The sequence below is a fragment of the Amblyomma americanum genome, chromosome 1 (assembly GCF_052857255.1).
Source record: "Amblyomma americanum isolate KBUSLIRL-KWMA chromosome 1, ASM5285725v1, whole genome shotgun sequence".
Taxonomy (NCBI): domain Eukaryota; kingdom Metazoa; phylum Arthropoda; class Arachnida; order Ixodida; family Ixodidae; genus Amblyomma; species Amblyomma americanum.
In genome coordinates, this window is record NC_135497.1 from 137,624,183 (window position 1) to 137,644,970 (window position 20,788).

Below are 20,788 nucleotides of genomic sequence, written 5' to 3' on the forward strand. Positions count from 1 at the left end.
CCTGCTACTATAGGCCTGTAAGATTAATGCAGGCACTATGTATCACAAAAGAAAGCTGCTAAGAACGTCACGAAAACTCAGAAACATTGCCATTACTCAAGCTGATGTTATTAGGCACCAAGGTGTGCCTGTGAATTACTGGCATGGATTGAAAAATATAGATTTGCAGTGCTGGTCTTATATTAGTTGCCATTATGCCTAGCAATTACAGATGTCTAGGTAATGGGCAATTTTTTAATGCTACCTAGCCAATGTTACGAAATACGCTGATTGGTTGAGAGGAGTGGTCACATGATCTTGTGACGTCATCACTACCAGCACTGATTGGTCGAGAGAGGTCACATGGCCTTGTGACGCCATTACAACCTGCCCACCATCGTGGCAGGTGGCAACGTGGCCACAGGATTGTGAGAAACCTGCCCACCATCGTGGCAGGTGGCCAATAAATAATGATTGGTCAAGAGAGATGACGTGACCTTGTGACCGCATCACAATCTAGTTTTAGACGCAACCTAGATAGAGAATCGAAATTGAAAAATATGTGATATATGCAAATGTTGGCATTGTCAGAGCACAGCGGGTACTTGCTACTGCAGCTAGCGGTCCGAATGTGGCAGTTGATGGGCTGACAATTGCAAAAAAACTGACGCAAACACACACAGAATTTGCAACAGAGGCTGCGACTGATGTGAAATCTAACCTGATTGCATTTCACTATTATGGTGACTTAAGCATTCCCATACTTTTTTTCTGTTCTTTGATTAGACTACACCTTTAATTTTTTTTGTATTCAGCCATTTAGCTTAAAATAAAATCAGTCTTAGTAAAGCTGTTCAAAGGAATCAGATCTGAATTGTTTATGAGAGGTGTATGTTATGAAAGTTTGGTTTCACTATAACTTCTTTATCAAGATGTTGGCGCTACATATTTTGACCAGCTCCAGGCATTGTCAGAATGCAGCAATTTTCTATCAGATTATTTATGTAATAAACGCACTTAAATATTTTTCTAAATCTTTTTGCACAGCACTTTTGTTTGCATTAGGCTTCTAACAGCATTGCTGAGCTTAGTGTAGTGTATTAGCTTGATACATACAGCCTGGCATAAGATTTTTCACTTAGATCGTGTGCACACATTAGAGAAAAGGAGCCATTCCATACTGTGGTGCAAAGTCAGAAAAGTCTTGACACCTAAGCAGAGGTGTACTGTTGTACAGACCTTTTTATATGTATTAAAAAATGAACAGTACCTAATCGCAGTGTTGTGTTACCAAAAATTTTTTTTTTTTTTAAATAAGTAACGTTCATGGTGGGCACATACGAAAAAGAAATTGAGAAAACAAGGTGTTGATTGCTGTTATGCCATGCACATTAACCTCTTCATGCTGCCTTTTAGCCACTTGTGGACATAATGGTGAGGAACTGCTTTTTTGATGGCCTGGTTCAATTACATAAATGCTGAACAAGGGAAGTTTTGATAGGCTGAAAAGAAAATCATGGTTATGTAATTTGGCACAGAAGGGTCAGTGTGTTAAAAGACACATCACAAGAATTTTACTGGCACGTAAAGTATGCTTGAAATTGCTGAATTTTTTATTTTTTTTGAAAGAAACTTTAAGGCCAGCACTTTCAATGCATAGCAATATTAATGCTTTTCATCTGCATGATGTGTTTAAGGATGACACCGATAACAACAGCTGTAAACTTAAGTCTTAAATTACAACGTACTCACTTTAAAACATAATATGTTAAGCTGAGTTCTGTGTTGAGCTTAGCAGATTGCAAGCCATCGTTTAATTTCTCATGCACACAATGCAAAAAGCTGTTCAACTTATGCAAATTGACGACTGTGCACTTTTTCAGCACCACAAGAGCATACGTCTATAAGTTCGTGTACGCAAATGTTTGTTTAGTATGGCAAGGCAATGAGGAGGCCTGTGATTGGCAAATTTTGCTTTTTAAATACCGCACACTTCTTTTGGGAAGGGTCGTGAAGTATTTTCACTTATTAAAAGTTGAGTATATGTCCCCCTATGTCACAAAAAAGGTGCAGGAAAACAAAAACAATGAAAAAGCACATAATTGCTGCAGGTGCACTCGCAACTGAACAGTTGAACACAGATAGTGTGTGGTGTGGGATGTTTGAATATATTTTTCTTCCATAGTCCTAAATAAATGTTTCCTTGTAAACTCCTTTTTTACTTTTGTCCTGTTTCTTCGTTACTGACGGTGCCTGTGTGCTCGCACAAGTCTTTAAATTTTGGGCTCTTCTGTTCAGCTAACCTAACAAGCTAAAGAGGTTTACAAGGCCCCATCACGTTTGTCTCAGAAAGAATCTTCCGCACTACAAGTTATTTTAAATGTATGCTATGTAGGCCTTCTAGTGAGATGCTTATTCAAGCTTATGGTGTTCAGCAAATGGGGCAGGTAGATAATAAACTGCCAGTTGGTAATGTCTTACTCTTTGGGCATGCAATTTGTATAGGTCCTGTAGTGAGGTACTTATCCAAGCTTATAGTGATTGACACAGAAGTGGTGTTAATAGATAACAAACTGCTAGTTCATAGCATACAGCTCTTTTACATTTTAGATTTGTTAAACATGTGTGCAACTTTATACCCATGTTACATACCTCCTGTGTATCATTACCGGAAACTATGGTGAGCTCTTGGTTGCTCTCAATGCGTAATTAAAGTGTTTTTTTTTTTTTCAAAGATTAAAAATTAAGCCATGACAATTCGGTGCGCTTTCTTATTTAAACTTAACTTGTACTTTGCCAAGTGCCATGTGTTTAGCGCCACAGCTTCTTAACAGCTTGCATCACTGTGATGGCATTTTCTTGCCTCTAAAGGAAATGCACGAAATGCTAAACAAAGTATAGTTGCTTGTGTATGCTCGTAGTGACTGCATAATCAACTTGTTTGAGAGATTTGAATTGGGTCCCTGTGCAGGATACTGAGCCTGAGCTATTTTGATAGTAAAAACAATACAGAAAATGTGAATAGAAGTAAAATATTGTGCATGCTTTGGCCCAAGGCTGTTGTAGAGTAACTTCAGTAATAAAAACAAGTGAACTTGTGTCAGTGCAGGAAATAATGCTAATCATCAGTTGTAGCATATCTCAACCTGCCGTTTGCTTGAAGGGATGAATAGTGTTTTCGTTTGGTGGTTTATATTACCTCTGGCTATAGCAGCTGTACAGCCACATCAACCATAGTCTTCCATATAGATAATAATGAGATCCCAATAAGGATCGGTGTCAGGCAGGGAGACATGACCTTTTCACCGTGTATTTACAAGAGGCATTCAGAGATCTGTATTGGGAAGAGGTTAGGATAAAAACTTAGTAATGTTCAATAGTCTTGGAAGAGGAAATCAGTTTGCGATATGCAAATGAAACATTTGAAGTAGTAAGGGAATAATCCACTTAGAGAAGGTAGTGACCACAGATCTGGACCAGAAGAATGAAATAACTAGGTGAATAAGAAAAGGGTGAAGTGTATTTAGCAGGCACTCTCAGATCATGAATATGACGAATGGCAGTTTACCATTATCTCTCAAGACAAAAGTATAACAGCAGTATCTTGCCGGTATTCACCTATGGGGCAGAAACATGAAGGCTAATGAAAGTTGAACTTAAGTTGAGGACAGCGCAGCAAGCTGTGGAAAGGAAAGTGATAGGTGTAACGTTAAGCAACAGAAAGAGAGCAGAGTGGGTCAGGGAACAAACACAAGTTAATGACATTCTAGTCGAAACTAAGAAGAAATGGGCATCGGCAGGGTATGTAATGCAAAGGCAAAGTAACAGATTGTAGTTAAGGGTGGCAGACAATTGCAAGAGAAGGCAGGCGTAGCAGTGGACAGCAGAAAGTCTGGTGGGCAGATGAGACAAAGAAGTTTGCGGAGATAAGGTGGTCATAGCTGGCACAGGACAGGGTTAATTGGAGAGATATGAAACAGGCCCTTGTCCTGTAGTGGCCGTAGTTAGGCTGATGATGATGATTACTAGAGCTGGTTGTCCTATTTTGCCTGCGTTACTGCATTCTGAATTTTCCTGCACTGATAATGTGATGCAGATAAAACAGCCTCGGGTAGGCCAAATTATCATCAGCCTTGTGGCACATTAATTTGGGGACATAAAAACCCGGAATGTTATATTTATTTTTTCATTTCTAAGTTGCATGAGGACTAAAATAGCTGATTCATAATGCTTTTGAAAAGCTGAGTAGTGAATAAAAATTTTGCTTAATAAAAGATGTCAATTTTTTTTATTGAATGGTAGCAGTTAAATTTTTTTTTCAGACATAGTTTATTTAAGCTAAAGAGTATATTTGGTAATTATTTAATAAACTATTTTTAGCACGTTGTTATTTTTAATCAAGAGTACTATCTGTCTTTGCTGATTTGTCAAACGCTATATGGAAAACACACCTAGATGCTTATCAATAAGGACTTTTTTCCCCACATCTTTGTGGTATAGCCAATTTGTTAAACCTTAATTTTATGTGACATGTATTGTAGGTGTAAATGGTGTGGCTTTCTGTTACAAGTGCAGTGTGTCATGATGGCTTAATATATCTTTTCAGAACCTTGGAACGCAACCTGTGCAGCAGCTCCAAGGCAGAAAAGTATGCCGTTTTGTTATCAGTTTAAACTACTGTGATGCCTTGAACTGCTGTTACATTCTGAACTTATAACTCGGGGCAACCAGGCTCAAAAGAACTACATTAGGCTTCTATTCTTTGTGTACAGAAGTAAAGGGGATTGTGAATTCTTAAACTGTTACTATGTTATGCCTGTTGGGCTATTACTTAAAGGTGCCTGAAATGATGCGTGCATTTGTGCACTTTTGTAGGAATAGCAGTATTCGGATCTTTGTGTCCAAAGGAACATACACTGGGCTATTTCTTGGTAGCTTTGGTCTTATTTTATTTGAATAACTGCAAGGAGTTACTGCTAAATAAACTCTTTCCTTACCGTGGGAAAAATTACTGTTTTTGATAGGTCTTACTTAGACAGATTTTTTTCCTCCAAAGTATGTGAAATGTAAAAGAATGAAAAATGCATGAAAATGCTGGAAATAGAATGTGCTTTCTGAAGACATTTATTTCAACATGGATTGTAGGTGTAAATGTTGCAAAAAAAATTGCCAAACACAAAAAAAGTTGAAAATAAAATAAAAATTTTATTTACAAGATAATGCCTCCTGGTTAAAAATATATTTAAAAATCTAGAATGTGCAAAATGTTTCAGATTTGTTTAGAAACTAGCTACTAAAAGTTTGAAAATATAACTAAAAAACTTTTTGAGCTAGAATATGTTTTCTGACACCACTTGCAAAAAGGATGTTTTCTGAGTGTCCCTGATAGAAAATTTTCAAAGTACATTGTAATATATCAGAATATAACTTCATAAATGCACTTTTCAATTTTATAAGTTTTAACTGAGAACTCTTTTGAAGAAGCCAGAAAGAAATTGCAGAAACACAAAAAGTATACCTGCCATAACATTTGTGTTAGTTTACTCGCATGAAAATGAAAAAAAAAAGGTAATAAAATAATTGAAAAAGCTGCAGAATGCTTTGGTTTAAAAGAATATGTTTCGGAAGACAACGTGGATGATTTAAAGCCAGTTGAAAGACGTCCTCAGCTTTCGCAAACTGCCTCAGCTTACTACAGAGCATCAGTCCTCAAGTCGATGCCCGAATTTCTGCTGGGCTGGAACTCTATTCTTTTTTGGGCATGTGGAAGTAAATCTTGCCTATGAGATATCAAGGCACTACAGAAGCCATTTGATGCATAAAAAAAAATCTGCAGATGCAGCAGTATTGTGCGAAGCAGGATTTTTTCCAGTATGCGCCAACCCCGCGGCTGATGCCGTGCTCGCCCGAAACATCAACTTCAACGGCATTTCAAAAGTTACCATCTTGTGGGAAAATTACAAATTATGCAGGAATCAAAAATGTAATGTAAAACCTCATTAATTCAGACTTCAAGGGAGTGGGAAAAACGTCCGAATAATCCTAATGTCAAGTTATTGAATGGCTCCCCAAAGCTGCCAAAAACCATTCACATGAAAGCAAAATTTATTTGGTGGGAACCTGGGCAGTTGTCATCTCCTTTAAGGTGAAAACTGCACAAAAACAGGAATTTCTCACAGTTCCGTCAAATGTTTTATTTTGTGCATGCTGCCAGCAGAACTGCTGCACAGTTGTAAGGGTCTCTGGCTTCTTTCAGTGTCCGAAATGGTAGCACTGGAGCTTCTTCGCATGTGGCGTCACATGTGAGGAGGCTTTACCGCACAAACGGCGAACAGCACGTGATGAGCGCGGAGTTTCAGCGAGCTGGAAGAATAGAAATACCCCGCGGATGGAAGTGAGGGAAGCGCGCATTGGTGCTGGAGCGGCAAGATGCCTTCAGAAAACACAAAAAAAAGAGAGATAGAGATAGGTAATTGTACCAAACGGTGTGCAGCTTGGCCGGCTCACTGATATTTGCAGCAGATAGCCGCCATCGCCGCGGGTTAGTGACGAAGCTCCAAAAACGAAACTACGCGGCCGGACTCCCTCTCCTGGCCTATCAACGGGAATCTTTTGACCGTCAGCACGGCTGCTTTTTTGCGCACAATTTTAGGGGTGTGGGAGACGAATATCTGGACGGTCACCTCTCGAGCATGTGATATTGCGAAACGGCGCTTCTTTGAGGGCCTGTCCAAATTAACTGATGTGAGCCCTGCAGTGTCGAAATAAATGAGCTTCATCTGGAGAAACAGTGCAAAAGACAGGACACAAGAAAGACTACAAGACGAGCGTTCATCTTTTTTGTGTCCTGTCTTTTGCGCTGTTTCTCTAGATGAACTCGAACCAACTTGCTCGACTGCCTACTCTTGTAAATGAGCTGCCGACGCGATAGTCTTGCATGGGCATTTGGCAGGACTTCGGTGGCAGTCTGAATTTCCGAATTAACGGGGGCTGAATTAATCAGATTTTACTGTAGTGTATAAACAACCCACGAGATTGTGCAACAAGTCCTCGGCGGTGCCAGCAGTAGTGAAATTTGCTTCGAATCTTTTGATCACCAGTCATCAATGCATAGTGGCATGGTAAGGAAAGAGTTAACATGTTAACTGTGTTGTGCAGCACTGCTATTTCTTGTACTATTAGCATCGAATGGAACACTAACAAGGCAGTGTAAATAGGTGCAGCAAAGCGCAGATTTTCTTCGAGACAAGACTGACTATTAGTGCATTTCATTTTCACTTTCATCACGCGAAGACCGCTGCCTGGAAGTTTTAAGGCCCTCCATGTGTTTCTTCTCCAGCAGCTTGGTGTTCTTATTTTGATGTTAATGTTTTCCTGTTAGAATTTTAGTTTGACTCTTATGATGGTACTATTCGAGCTGTGCTGCATGAATATTTAGCACTTTTGTGTTGTGTAAAAATATTTTTGAGGAAAGTGAAGCAGAGGAAACTTAGTTTTTCTCCAATTTTATTATGGGTGGCCAAGCTCTGTGTTAGAATATGTATGACTTTCTCATGGTGTACTACACACAAGAAGAAATCAAACCTTCTCTAGTACCATGTGGTCATAGGTGCCCACAAAGGAAGAGCATACACATGCATGCAGACACATGCACACACTCAAATGTGTGCACATTAGAGAAGGGCAGAGTGATGGCAAAAAAGCTTGTCATATTTTGCGGCAGCTGTCGTATCGGAGGCTATTCATGTGTCTGCCATTCTATGCTACTGGATAAAAAAAATACAAAAAATGCCTTTGTTGTTATATGAACACACAAAAGTCATTAAATACCATGGAATAAGATGTTTGAGGCTTTGTTTAAACAGATTAGGACCCTCAAAATTAAATTGTTTTGATGAGCTGCCTTCAATGCACAATTGGCAGCCTGTATCTGTCTAGTGAAAGTTAGTAGTATATGGAGTGAAACCTCATCATAATAAACATGTAACAAATCATAATATAGTTCAATATAGCTAAAATTTGTAGCATAAAATGTTTTCAGAGATGCAAAACAGTGCAGTTTATCATTTTCGCTCTCAGCGCAACACGAACGGGACACAAGACGAAGGACTCGTGTCCCGTTCGTGTTGCGCTGAGAGCGAAAATGAACACTTACCAACTCACCCAAGTGCAATTTATTCAATGAAGGGAAGGCAACTCAGTTGATTCTTACTAGAGAAACAGGGAGACCTTTTCCCAGGTTTTAGCGGTGTTTTGAAAGCGCTCGCGACGGTTCTGGAGGCAGCAAAAAAAAAAAAAAAAAAAAACGAGTGCAGTTAGGTTGGCTTCTCCGTACAGCACTGCTAGCGCGCAACGGCGGCAGGTGAGGCGCCCAGCTAAGGTGGCTTCCCAGCATCACAGCCGTGTCGCGTGGAAAGCGGTATGCTAGAACGAATGCTATTACCTTTTTCACCACCCGTGTAAACACATTTTAATGTGTGTAATAAACGTTTTAAACACTTTTTAATTTTAAATACTTTTGCTTGTGCCTGCATACTCTTGGTAGGTGTTTACTGTGCCAACACTTTATTTTGTGATGAAAATAAAAAAAATTTCAGGGGGCACTTTGTTGACCTAGAGTGCTGTGAGGCGAAAGCCTTTAGCGCAGTGTTGCCACTTGTGTATGACTAATGTATGCTTAAGATGTTGATTAAGTACTCAATTGTTTGTGAGTCTTACATGCTGGAGACACTGCAGAGTGTTTTCGAGGCATCGGTCTGATTGGACGCCTTTCCACAAACACTCTCCTGCGTCCTAGACAAGTACATATGCGTTGGCAGGAAGCAGCGTAGTCTCGGCTGCGGAACGGAGGATGGTGGTTCGAATCTCATCGTGCACATCTATTTTTTTTTTCTAATCGAGTTGTGATATCGGACGGACAGGCTCTTGGCCGCGAGTATGAGCCATTAAAGGCTTTTGCCTTAATGGCATATTAACTATTGGGCCCTTTATGCCAGACTGACCATTTTTCCAATTCATGAGCCTGCGGATCTGTACAAAGGGTATGTGGGGAGACAGCAATCGTTCGGCTACATATTCAACTGCGGCAAACCCTCTGGCATAGGCGGATATTTGTACCCATTAGACACACTGTACAGTGGAATCTTATCTTCTCTGAGACTGGCTTTACACGTGTTACACACCACTGCACTCGCTAACGTTTGCTCATCCCACTCTGGGTAAGCCCTCCTCAAAGTAGGGAACATAAGTTCGCTTACCGGTGTAAGTTTGTCCTTATGCCACAACCGTTCTTACACAGAACACACACAGCCAAAGGGATTGTTTGTAAAGCGTCTGTGAAATTCACGAGTTGCGGGCTCACACTCCTTGACTCTTCTCGCATGCTCTTCACGTCTTTGAAGTGCAATGTCCCCCTCCATTTGAACCACACCAGCCTTGGCAAGAGATTTCTCTCGTCGCTTCTTCAATCGTTGAGCTTTCGCTTCGGGTGATTCTTCCGCTTGGCGCTTTCTCCTCGACTCGTTATGCTTCGCTTTCCTAGCAGCATCTCGCTCTCTTTCCCTGGCAAGGCGTTGCTCTCTCTGTTCAGGCGTTTCTTCACCACGTCTTTGTCTTCTGTTCACGTTGTAGAGTTCCATACTGCTCATTGAACGTGTAGATGCAGTCTTGTCGCCATTTAAAGCATCCATAAGGCTTGCTGTCGAACGATCAGGTGTCGCCAAAGTCGCGTCGGCATTGAGAGCATGCATGATACTTGTAGATGCACCCAGATCAAGAGGTGTTGAAAGCATTCGCCTGGCTGCATAATATGCACGCCGTTTAGCTAAACGTTGTTCCCGCTCTTCATCCGTTTCTTCCGCACGCCGCCGCTTCTTAGCAGCAGCACATCGTTGCAGCTTCACCTTATACACATCATCCGACATACCGTGGAGGATTTGCTGGGACGACTGCGACGAGCCGAGTTGGGGGGCCGCTTTTCCACAGCTGGCATGACGTCACGTAGAGCGAGCGCCTCCCCCACGGCAGCGGCGCGTGGAGGATTCGCTGGGACGATCACGACGAGCCGAGTTTGGGGGGGGCCGCTTTTCCACAGCTGGCATGACGTCATGTACAGCGAGCACCCCTCGCGGCAGCGGTGCGCAGCTGCAGCATGGAGGATTCGCTGGGACGATCGCGACGAGCCGAGTTGGGGCCCCGCTTTTCCACAGCTGGTATGACGTCACACAGGTCACGCTAAAGGTCAATGGTGGATTCTCCGGCACGACGGCCAAAAGCAGAAACCTCGAGCAGTATTGCTTTCGCAATAATAGCCTTGCGTATTGGTTGGAGGGTTATTCCACTGTTGGGAGATAAGTAAGAAAATGTTGGCATATTTCGGCAGCTCTTGCTCGATGGTGCCAGAAAAGAGGGCAAGAATGGCCTTTTTTTTCTGTACTTTGTATTTTAAATTGGCAGAGGAAGTGAGGCCAGAGGTAATGATAAAAGACACGGAGGCACAAAAAAAAATGTGTCATTCTATGTAACCTGGTTTAGTGTGTAAAATGCCTTGTTAGTGTTATTTGCTTCAGAAGCCCCCCCCCCTTTTTTTGCAGTGCAATGTGCATTTCCATAATTGTGTAACCTAGTATGGGCTTTTTCACAGGAATGTCTTCCTTATGTTGGAAGCTATGAAAAAAATACTCGTTAGCAGCTTGACACAGTGCTTGTTATGTTTAGTTAGTTTGCTTTTCTTGGCTTATGTAGTAGCAAAGAGGCCTTGAATTGTTTTTTGATTTTGCAAATGGTTTCATCAGTAACAAGGAAAACTATTTTTCACTGTAGACGAATGCAACACCAATGGTGGGCACAGTCTTGCAGCAGGGTCAGCCAAGTATCAACATTGTGCCTACAGTGCCGAGTAGCACCCCGATCCAAACGCTGGGCCAGCCATTGCCGCAGCAGACAGTCACAGTCAAGGTACAGTTTGTCTTGCAGTTGCACATTTGATGGACAGAAAAAGTTCAAATTGCACTTCTGTCCATTTCTAGGTGGCAGCCACTACTACTACTGCATCTGTTACACAACCTCTCTCCATTCAGACCACAGTTGCTAACAGTCAGACCGCAGCCACAACGCCCTCTCAGGTGAGCATATAGAGATATCTTTTCTATACGTCCACTTCTCATTGTCCCTTTTCTAAAACAAACAGAAACATGCATTGTATCCAAAGGCTAAATTGAGTTCATATTTTGTGATCCCTGTTTTAATGCTTACTTAGCAATTGTGGCCAAAAATTGTTATTTTTATTTTTATACAAAGCATATTAGTGAACCCCCTTCCCTGGTTTTTTTTGACCAGCTGACCTTGAGAAACACTCTTCTAGAATAGTGTATAGAGCATGCATTCGACATTGAGGGACACTGCTTTATGAATCTCCTCGAGCAAGAATTTTTTTGATGCCTTTTGTAGAAGCAGAGTTATTTCACCCTTCGTCCTCCTCACACCTTTGCTTTTCCTGTGACTTCTAGCATTAGGTGCTTCTCCACTGGCCCTACCCTCTCAAATGTTGTTGTTGATATAACTGCATCATCGTTTATTTTTTCACTTTTTCACTTATTGCCTGAGGTAGGTAGCTACTTCCAGTCACAGCTCCCGTGATTGGCCGGGCAGCCCAAGTTGCGTGGCCACTCTTCATCTGCTCAAATTCTGTCTTGTTGTAGTTGCTGCATGACGTTTATGTGACGCCTGAAGTTATCTGACAAATACTCGTATTTTGCATTACACAAAGAAGGCACGAGTTAAAAAATTTTAAAATAAAGTATGAACCAACTTTTGAGTGTGATTCTGCATTCCGTGCGGCATGTGGAGGTGTAATATTTAGCTCAGATGTTCATGGCAGCATCATGTAATGACTAAGCAAGCTTACTGATTATGTTCAAAAGTGTTGCAGGGCCCGCTTAAGGGGAGAATCTGGTCTTGAAATGGTAAAAAAAAAAATGTGAAAATTTCAATTTTTCAAAAATATCTTATTTAGCGCTAGTGTACTTAGAGCACATAATTTTTTCTGGCTTTATTTTTTTGGAATTGAAGTGGCAGAACAGGTGATATTTTTCATGCTCAGATTTGGGTTAAAATATGGTTATTTAGGAAAATTTTTTATAGTACGAGTTTTTTGGGGTCATTTTTTGTAGCACACGACATTACCATAACGGTTCGTTTTTCTGCTGGACATCAAATGCCCTATTTTGTGCTCAGTATTTCATAAAGAATATGGAAATCACAGCTTGTACTAAAAATTTGTTTACCAGTTTTATGATTTTTTTTTCTATTCTGTAACAAATATTTCGTTGTGTACTTTACCAGCCTTCTACGAAAAACTCGTGCGTCCTAGCAATACCACGACTTGTCTTTATTTGTATACTGGGAAGACATTCAACATGATAGCTACGATTTTAAACGCGGAAGGCCCTTTGATCAGGGTGTCGTTAGTGCAGGTAGTTCTTCATTCTTACCAATGCTACACGCTTACCACTTGTCTAGATAATTAAAAAATTGTGCTCAAGCTGTAGATGTTGGCAAAGCCAGCCATAAGAGCTTCTGAAGCAGACCTGCATATAATTTTTTTGAGTACCTTTTTAGGTTTCTTGAAAAAATAGAGGACGATAAATGTGAGTGAATGCTCCTATTGGCTGAATTAGGTTCTTGGGAGAATGTTTCTTTCACAGATGCAAATAATCTGAATAATTTTTTCTGCCAATTAGCCTACCGCATTTTCTTTTAACTTCCCTCTTGTAGAAAGCTATGACCCCCAGGACGTCTGTCCCACAAAGTTTTTCGTCATATTCTCATCCTTTAGAAAATTTTGGACCCAGATGTGTTCCGGAAATCTTTGCGTAACCTTCAGTGTCTTTCGTCTCATAATTTGATAGCTTAGCACACTAAACAAACAACAGCAAGCACGAGTAATAGCTGCCGGTATACACGCTCCAGCTCGCGATGTGACGCGGTATTTGGCTTCCTAGTCAAAAGGGCTTTACAGGGACACTGAACAAGCTTGAGCATTTCAAATAAACAAGTCTGTTATGCCCGTTAAACAAGCCCGTTATAGACGATTTACAGCACCATATCATGGGGGTTGCCATCTTTGATCACATGATCATGCCGCCATTGCACGCCTCCTTACGGCTCGGCACCTGCCTCGCCGCCGCGGCTGCTGTGTCTGGCGGTTCAGTTCCTACAGCCAGTGTTTCGGCTGATATGGTTGTAAAGGAACGGGAAGACTACATTAGGGTTTAGCCAAAGTTTCAAAGGACATGTGAGAACCCTAATTTGATTGCTTGAGGTGTGAAAACAAGATTGGGCTTCATGTCACGGAGAGCTGCTCAGCTGTCCGCCTCTTTGAACTAACGAGTGGATCGCTTGAATGCTTATCTTTGCCTCCGCTGAAGGCTTTGCTGTTTTTTTTTAAAATTGTTTTTATTGTTAATATCGAAAATGGCAAGTTTTCGTGCTCCTGTGGCAGCGCAGGTCGTTGTTGTATTGTGTACATGCATGCAGACACCGCTCTAAAACATTCACATGCACATCGTACGCATTTGTTTACAACCTTTAACGGTGCTTCGGAAACCTAAAATATTTTCTACTGGTTTGTTAAACACAGGAAGGTGACAAAAATAAATATATACACAAGTAACTATCATGGCAGCAGTACCATGCATTAATTAAGCAGCCTTCATGAGCTGGTGTGGAATCATTTCAAAGGATTCCTCGATTGTAATAATGCGTACATGGCAACGCGTTCATGCGTTCATGCTAGTCAGCTTCACACGTTAAATTGTGGCACGCTCCACGCTCTATATGCGGACATGAAAGTGCTTGAAGTCTCAGTGGTGTTAAGTAATCAGCTTCACTGTAAGTGCTGGCCTGCGAGGTCACTTAGTGACTCCGTCGCATGGACCGCAAGGAAAGGACAACCACCCAGCACAGCAGCGGTAACGAAAATGCTTTATTCCAAATATGGTCCACGAAAACCGCGCTTCTCGAAGGGAAGTGCAACAGTAGCACCAAGACGGCATGTAATACATGGACTGACAGTAAGCGTTGTCCACTCGGCTGTGCAAGTGGACAATGCTGTCCACTCCTTTCCTTCTTTCCATTCCTAATTCAGCCTTTGGCTCTCCTGTTACTAGTGGCTGCACACCTTAACTTATGAGCAACGGGGTCTCGCTTACACACGCAGACTCTGACAGCAATTGAAAGCACGCAGCCTCAGTTTCGGTGGTGGAACAGCTTGTCCATGCAGCTATGTTGTGCACTTACTCTCGCAGACTTTCCAAGATCGAAACCTTTCTTTCTAGATTGGCTGTCTAGCGCTGTCGGACGTGTTGCATTCACCCGTTTGGAAAGGATGCATGGCGAATGAGTGCAGTTTGCGAAGAGGGCAGTGCATTCTTGTGTAGTTCAGTTCTTGAAGCTCTCAAACGATCTTATCCCACACCTTTAACTCTCTTTCGCAGTTCTTGCAATCCACAACTCAGCACATTTTTCCTCTGCCGTTTCACATCTTCGCCTAAAGAACACATTCGGCAGCCACCCATGATATTTCCACTGCTGCATCGATGCATACACGCCGATGATTTACGAGGCCCATAATAGCGCCGTGTCCTGAGCACGCGTTTGGCGCCATCTGGTCTCAAACGGAAGAAGTTTGCATTGGAAACGGTCTATAAACAAGGCGGTCATGATCACCTCTGAAAAATATTGGATTTATGTGTGTCGTTTAAGGAGGGGAAAATTCAAATCAAAACCCGTTTATGCTCTCTTTTGACATAGCCGATCTCATCCTCTAGCTGTCACCCAAGGCTTCACTTCAAATCTTCACTTTGAGTGCCTTCGAGGCTGCACTAGTAGCTGCAGCAGCAAACAAAAATAACGGATTTCCGTGGTCCTGCATGAATAAAATCTTTCACGTGTGCCTTCCAATGTAATGTACCTCAAGTGTCATCCATTTTCAAGTAAATGGAAATATTAAGCTATTTCTGGTTAAGGTGTGCTGTTGCTTTGCATGCAGTTTTTCTGCAGCCCTGTGAGTTATGCCTTAGCAAGCTTTCACTATTAGTCTTGACCCTTCCACTGCCTGCCAAAGGTCACAAGTGTCTGGATTATCTCTAATTATGATAAGTACTAGAGAAAGGCTGAGCGGCCTGAATTTCCTGCTGTTGCTCTTGAACCAGGAGCAGGGCTGCTTGCTTGCAGATGCTGACTGTGAAAGTTGCATTTTTTTTTTTTCAAATGGATATTTTCATGTGTGTGTTTTAGTTTGTGTAGTCTCCAGACAGTTGCAGAAATTGGGGGGGGGGTGTCATCTTTGGGTTGTGCATATTGCAGATGTCGCCAAACACTGCCAAGAAAAAATGCAAGAACTTCCTGTCCACTTTGATACGACTTGCCAGTGATCAACCTGAACAAGTTGCCTCCAATGTCAAGGGTCTCATCCAGGGACTCATTGTGAGTGGTTGATTTACCATTTCATTTTCATATCAAACAATATTTTGGACTTCGATGTTGAAGATGAAATAACAGGCAAAAGTATGATGTCAGCTGAAGTGTGTACTAAACGAGCTGTCTTGCTGGCAGTACTAGTAAACCAGCACCCTCACCCCTATTAGAGCACTGCATAGACCATACTTTTAGGCTTATGCCTCACCTGAGCTCTCCCTGGTGACTTCGGTGTCATGAACACGAATAGCACTTGACAGAAGTGTCACATATCCAGCCTCAGGCCTGCCCAAGCTGGAGAAAAGTTGTATACTCTTGCCCAGTCCTGAGCACTTATATGGTGGGGATAAGGGAACTGAATTCCTTAATTAAAACACATATACAGCCCAGCCTGTAAATTATATATGTAGTAAACCCTAGTTAACTCGAAGCTGTGAAAACTGCGGAAAAATTTTGAGGTAAGCGGAATTTCAAGATAAACAAAGGGCCAAAAGTTGCAGCTTGCTAATCATGATTTGTAAAAACTCAAGTCCTCTACCAAGCTTTACTTTTCAGTGCGAACCCCACTACCTACTTCCATGTAGCAGCAGCACAGCAGTTCAGCAAAAATGGTTGACAAAAATGAGCTTGAAATCGTGCTGGTAACACGGCCGATAGCGGCAGTGTCTGTGTCTGCCCCTTTCTTTTCTGCGGATTGTACAATGCCGCTTCCTGTAGAGTGAAAAAATGGGGGGTGAGGGGGTGGCATCATTTCAAAGGAGCCGCCAAATCGGCATACTCTATCACGGCCTGCCCGGCCATCTTTGCCTTGGGAAACAGACTCCAGCAAACCTCATCTCGTGTCATTGAAGTTTGCGATAGATGCGCTGACCATCAACACTGCAATCATGCTAAGTACAATGCGATACCGAACATATGCTAGCGAGGGACATGTATTGCAGTGCGCCTGTGCAGACATGTGCATTGGTTCGTGGCGTGACTTGCAGGCCGCTCTCCGGTCGCCTTTTTTTCAAGTTTTTGCTGGTCAGATTTCGAGATAGCCACAGTTTGTCACAAAGGCATTTCAAAATAAGCAGCCACAAATGCGCTTCTATTGCATGGCATGAAAAATTTGTGCATAACTAATATTTTGAGATTGTGTGCTCGAGTTAATGAGGGTTTACTGTATTGCCAGAACTAAATGTGTTTGATGCCCATGGAAAGGTGAAAATTTTTAGAGTTTTCCAAGGAGCGTGGAGATTCTGAGGTGCCCAGCTATGGATTTTCTGCCCAGACCTCATATCTCCGCCCCATGACTCAACCCTAGTTTCAAGGTCTCAGTTACGCCTCTTTTTATTTATTCCTGTTATAAAAAATTGTGATGTAAACAAATAAGCTCTTGAAGCATTTTAAGGCACTCATGATTACAAAAGAAATAAAAGAAAATGTGCACTCAGCGGGTCCATGGGAGAGCTGTTGTAAAATGCAAAGGTGCCTACCTTAAAACTAATTTTCTTTGTTGCGTGCCTGTGTGTTACGTGCCTCGCTTTAAATGGTTCTACTGAAGATTTTGCACATGTCAGAACCTTTTTATAGTTTCCAGTTTGTCGGCATTACACTTTTGTATACGAGGATTTGACAGTGTTCAGACCACGTGTGCAGATGTAGACACAGTGCCTGAAGGGGATATAACGTGAGTAGCTGGTATAGATGGTAAAATTGATAAATGGCACTGCTATTTTCGTTGAAAGCTCACTAAAGAAAATTTGCACCTGCCAGGAAAAAATTTTGTGCTCACTCGCACGTGCTAGCATATGCAAGTGGTTTGGTACATAACAAGGAATGCAAGTGCTTGCTCCATTTACTTGACAGAGTTTTAAGCCACCTCGGACCAGTGGGAGTGTGGTTATGGAAATATAACTACTATGATGCACCGGTGGGGCAGTGGTCCCGAGTTGAAACCCCGGACCAGTGCGAATTCTTAAACTGCAAATCTGTGAAAGCTTTATAGCTTTTCTTTGTAGTCTAGTCATATGGCTGTGCTTGGGTGCAGCCTTTACACGAGACCATATGGTGTATTGAGTCTAAATTCTTTAACATAGGTCTTTGTCTTCTCCACCTCGGGGGGATTCTCCTAGGCACTGGACCGAAAATACATAGTGAGATAGTATGGTGAACTTTTGACAGGAACTCTTATATCCTGAAGCAGTTTGATAGTTTGGCAACACAGAAACTTTGGTTGGAATGTTGATGTACCCAGTAAAACAAAATGGAAACTTTGCATAATTGAGCTTTCTGAATGAGATTAGATACTGTAGTTAGGCAATCTGTTATTTGCAGTTTCATTATACCAAGTCAGAGCACCCCAAAAAATAGTAGTCCGTCTGCAAACTGGATCACCATGTGAATGAATGTCCAGCTTAGGGACCCGATCTATCACGTGACATGAGGCGGATAAAAAAAAAATAGAGGAAGGTACGTGTGACACACAGGAGTTAGTACTGAAAGTATTGTCCAAGGTTTCTCCTGTAAGGATGATGATGTGAAAAGCAAGAGGTTTTTGTTTGGTACCTTTTTTACTAATATCCCAATCTCGCACAATAAGCACATGGTTTACCGCCACAGTGTACCTAGAAATTTTCAACTCAAACATGTGCCTATTCACTTATTTTGTTACTGCGTTAAGCTAAGTATATAATTGGTGAATGAAATTGTGCTAGTTATATGAAAGCATTATAAAGTGAGCATTTTCAGTTCTTCGTCTACTCTTACTGGGGCATTGTTCCAATCTGTGTAAGACAGTTGAACTTCTGTGCTAGCCTAATTTCATGGTTAGTGCCTTGCCTAGAGGCATGTCAACTTTATTAATTTTCGCCTTTAATAGTTCAGACTGGCAAATGTACCTAGCAAAGCCAAGCATAAGTCTGTGCAGTGCTCTTACTTGGCCCAAGTCTGACATACCCAGTCCCCCAGCCTTGACACCGACCTTTCCAATTGCTTAGGATTATGTGCATATGCAACACTGTCCATACATGTGCTATCCACTCCCTCCTCTTCCTTTTTGGAGGAGAAGAAAGAAAACTTTGCAGTCAGATTTTCGTAAAGCAAAAGTACTAATTCACTATGATAGGGAAATGAACCAGACTTCATGGCTGCTATGTATTCGGGGCACTGCTATGATACATGGTGCAGGCATGACCATTCCAAGCCAGATGAAACAACTGCAGTGTAAGTAGTGTACACAGTGGTATTCATCCTTTGTGGTCATCACTGGCTACAAGTCTGGTCACCCAAAACGGGGCTAGCAACACATGGGCTAGACAGTGATGTGCCTCATACCATATTTACACAATTGTCCCAAATCGCATTTCCGAAAAAAAAATAAATAAACTTCGAGGTTTTTTAAGCTTGGCCTTGAATAGTTGAAGGCGATAGCATTATCCAGTGGCCGCCATTTGTCACCAGTCGCTATCAGCTGCCGCGCACGACCGTGCCCGCGGACACAATCCAAAATGAAAATGTTTTAGTCACTGTACTACTCGTCTGCACTTGCGCAATCATCCTCACTAGCGCTGCCGTTGTGCTCGCTGCTACGGTCCCACAGCACGTCGTTTTAACGTTGTCGTCCAGCGAAATTACGCACTTCGCAAACAGCCACATCACGACACCGCGTAGAACAGCTGAAAATTTTCCTCGCTGCAGCTGCCACACCTGTATCACCTGTTGCGAACGTCGGAACTTCTGGCCCGGCGCGCAGTTGTTCATTTCTTCGGCGTAAAAAATGGCAGCCATCTTGAATGTTGCCGTGAACAAGTGCCGGTCGCTTACTGAACACGGAGCACAAATGACGACTGACAAAGCACTACATTAAAACTTGTGAAACACTGCCGGCTGTAATCAAATGCATCAGAGTCGAAGAGAAACTATGCGTGAATGGCGTCGGCTCTTCCGTCGGCTACGACACTCCCTGGCACCGCTGCTGTTACAAGTGGGGGTGCCGCCTGGATTGGAACAGCGGCCCTTCCATCAACCATCAACGCTCCCTTGAGCACCGAGCGCGCATTTGAAAGTAAAAAATAAAACGTGTTGGACACTTGAGCTTCGTATAGAACGCAATTGCGTAATGAGGCCGCCGCCGCCTATCTGTAGCTGCAGTCTGCAGCCACTTGTGGGCAGTGTGGGGTGCCAGTTCGCTTCTTATCAATAGCCGCCATCAGCTGCTGCCTGCAATGGGAGGGGATGCCAGCTCTGGGCTTTGACATAGCTGCTCAAGGCCAGCACCAAGAGCGATGCAACGGAGCCGTGCAGCAAAAATGCAAACATGCTGTAGCATGCCCGATATCTCGTTTGTCTTGCCTTTACTTATAGTGCCATGTTTTCGTTTCGATTGTAAGTCCCCCCCCCCCTCACACACACACACACACTTCGGATTTTCAAATTTTGAAAAATAGGTCGACTTACAATCGTGTAAATACGGTAGTGTTGCTGAGAGAAACATTGTCGTTGCAGAGGATTAAGAAGGACAAGTGCTGTTTTAGTGGCCTTTCAGTGGCCTTCAGAGTGTGCAAAAGTAACTGGAATGCGTTCTGTTTTATGTGCTTGGGTGGCAACCCTGTATCTAGTACAGTAAAAGCTTGTTGATACGTTAAAAAAATTCGGTAGAGACACTTAAGCGTCTGGGGATGCGAAAGCATTAGTTTTTGCTCGGCCAAGTTTCTTTAATTAAAGTTCTTTCTGCGAGAGGGTTCGTCTACATGGTTTTTTGTGCGCGAAGAGCGGGACTCGTTTGGAACATCGAGCTGCACACAGTGACTCGAGTTGGGGCCAAGCGTACTACAGGAGGAGCAGACGGTGTTGCATCTGGAGAGAGCCTTGGCAACGACCCTTCAGGGATCAAGCACGCTGCAGCATGCTGAATAGATGAGAGGCCGTGGCGAGAGACTGCCTTGCGTGCGGGCAGTCCCATCTTGACTTCGGCTCGGGGGGATCCGTCAGATGATGTTACTATGCGCACATCGCTTTTCCTCCACCACAAGTCGAAGGTGGAGTGGGATCGCCGCACGCTGAGTTGGTGCTGTGATGTCACCCTGTATGCATGTGCCAACTATAGTGCCAACTATAGTTATAACGATATTGAGATAACCAGAAAATCCTATCCTTATAATTGGTCTGGCCTCCTGAAAAAAAGCAAAAGAACACACCCACGGATTCCCACATGATGTAGGTATTGCCCCATGCATGTCGCCGCCAGTGTTCCTGTTAAAGGCGCACAGCGTCTTGGCGCTCTTCCAAGTTCGCCGAGCGAGCCACCCCTGGGGTTGCTCCCATCAAAAGATAAATCTGCTGGATGTTA

The 20,788-nt window shown here is 42.6% G+C and overlaps 1 protein-coding gene across 6 annotated transcripts in view; it reads left to right on the forward strand.

Moving 5' to 3' along the window:
• The window catches only part of LOC144113727 (transcription initiation factor TFIID subunit 4B-like), a 121,383-nt gene that overhangs the window by 43,491 nt on the left and 57,104 nt on the right, over positions 1 to 20,788 (forward strand). For all 6 annotated transcript variants that reach the window (XM_077647008.1, XM_077647009.1, XM_077647012.1 and 3 more), the window contains 4 exons: positions 4,586 to 4,627; positions 10,801 to 10,935; positions 11,007 to 11,102; positions 15,346 to 15,465. In XM_077647008.1, coding sequence (XP_077503134.1) covers positions 4,586 to 4,627; positions 10,801 to 10,935; positions 11,007 to 11,102; positions 15,346 to 15,465 — 393 coding nt within the window. The remainder of the gene's footprint in view (positions 1 to 4,585; positions 4,628 to 10,800; positions 10,936 to 11,006; positions 11,103 to 15,345; positions 15,466 to 20,788) is intronic.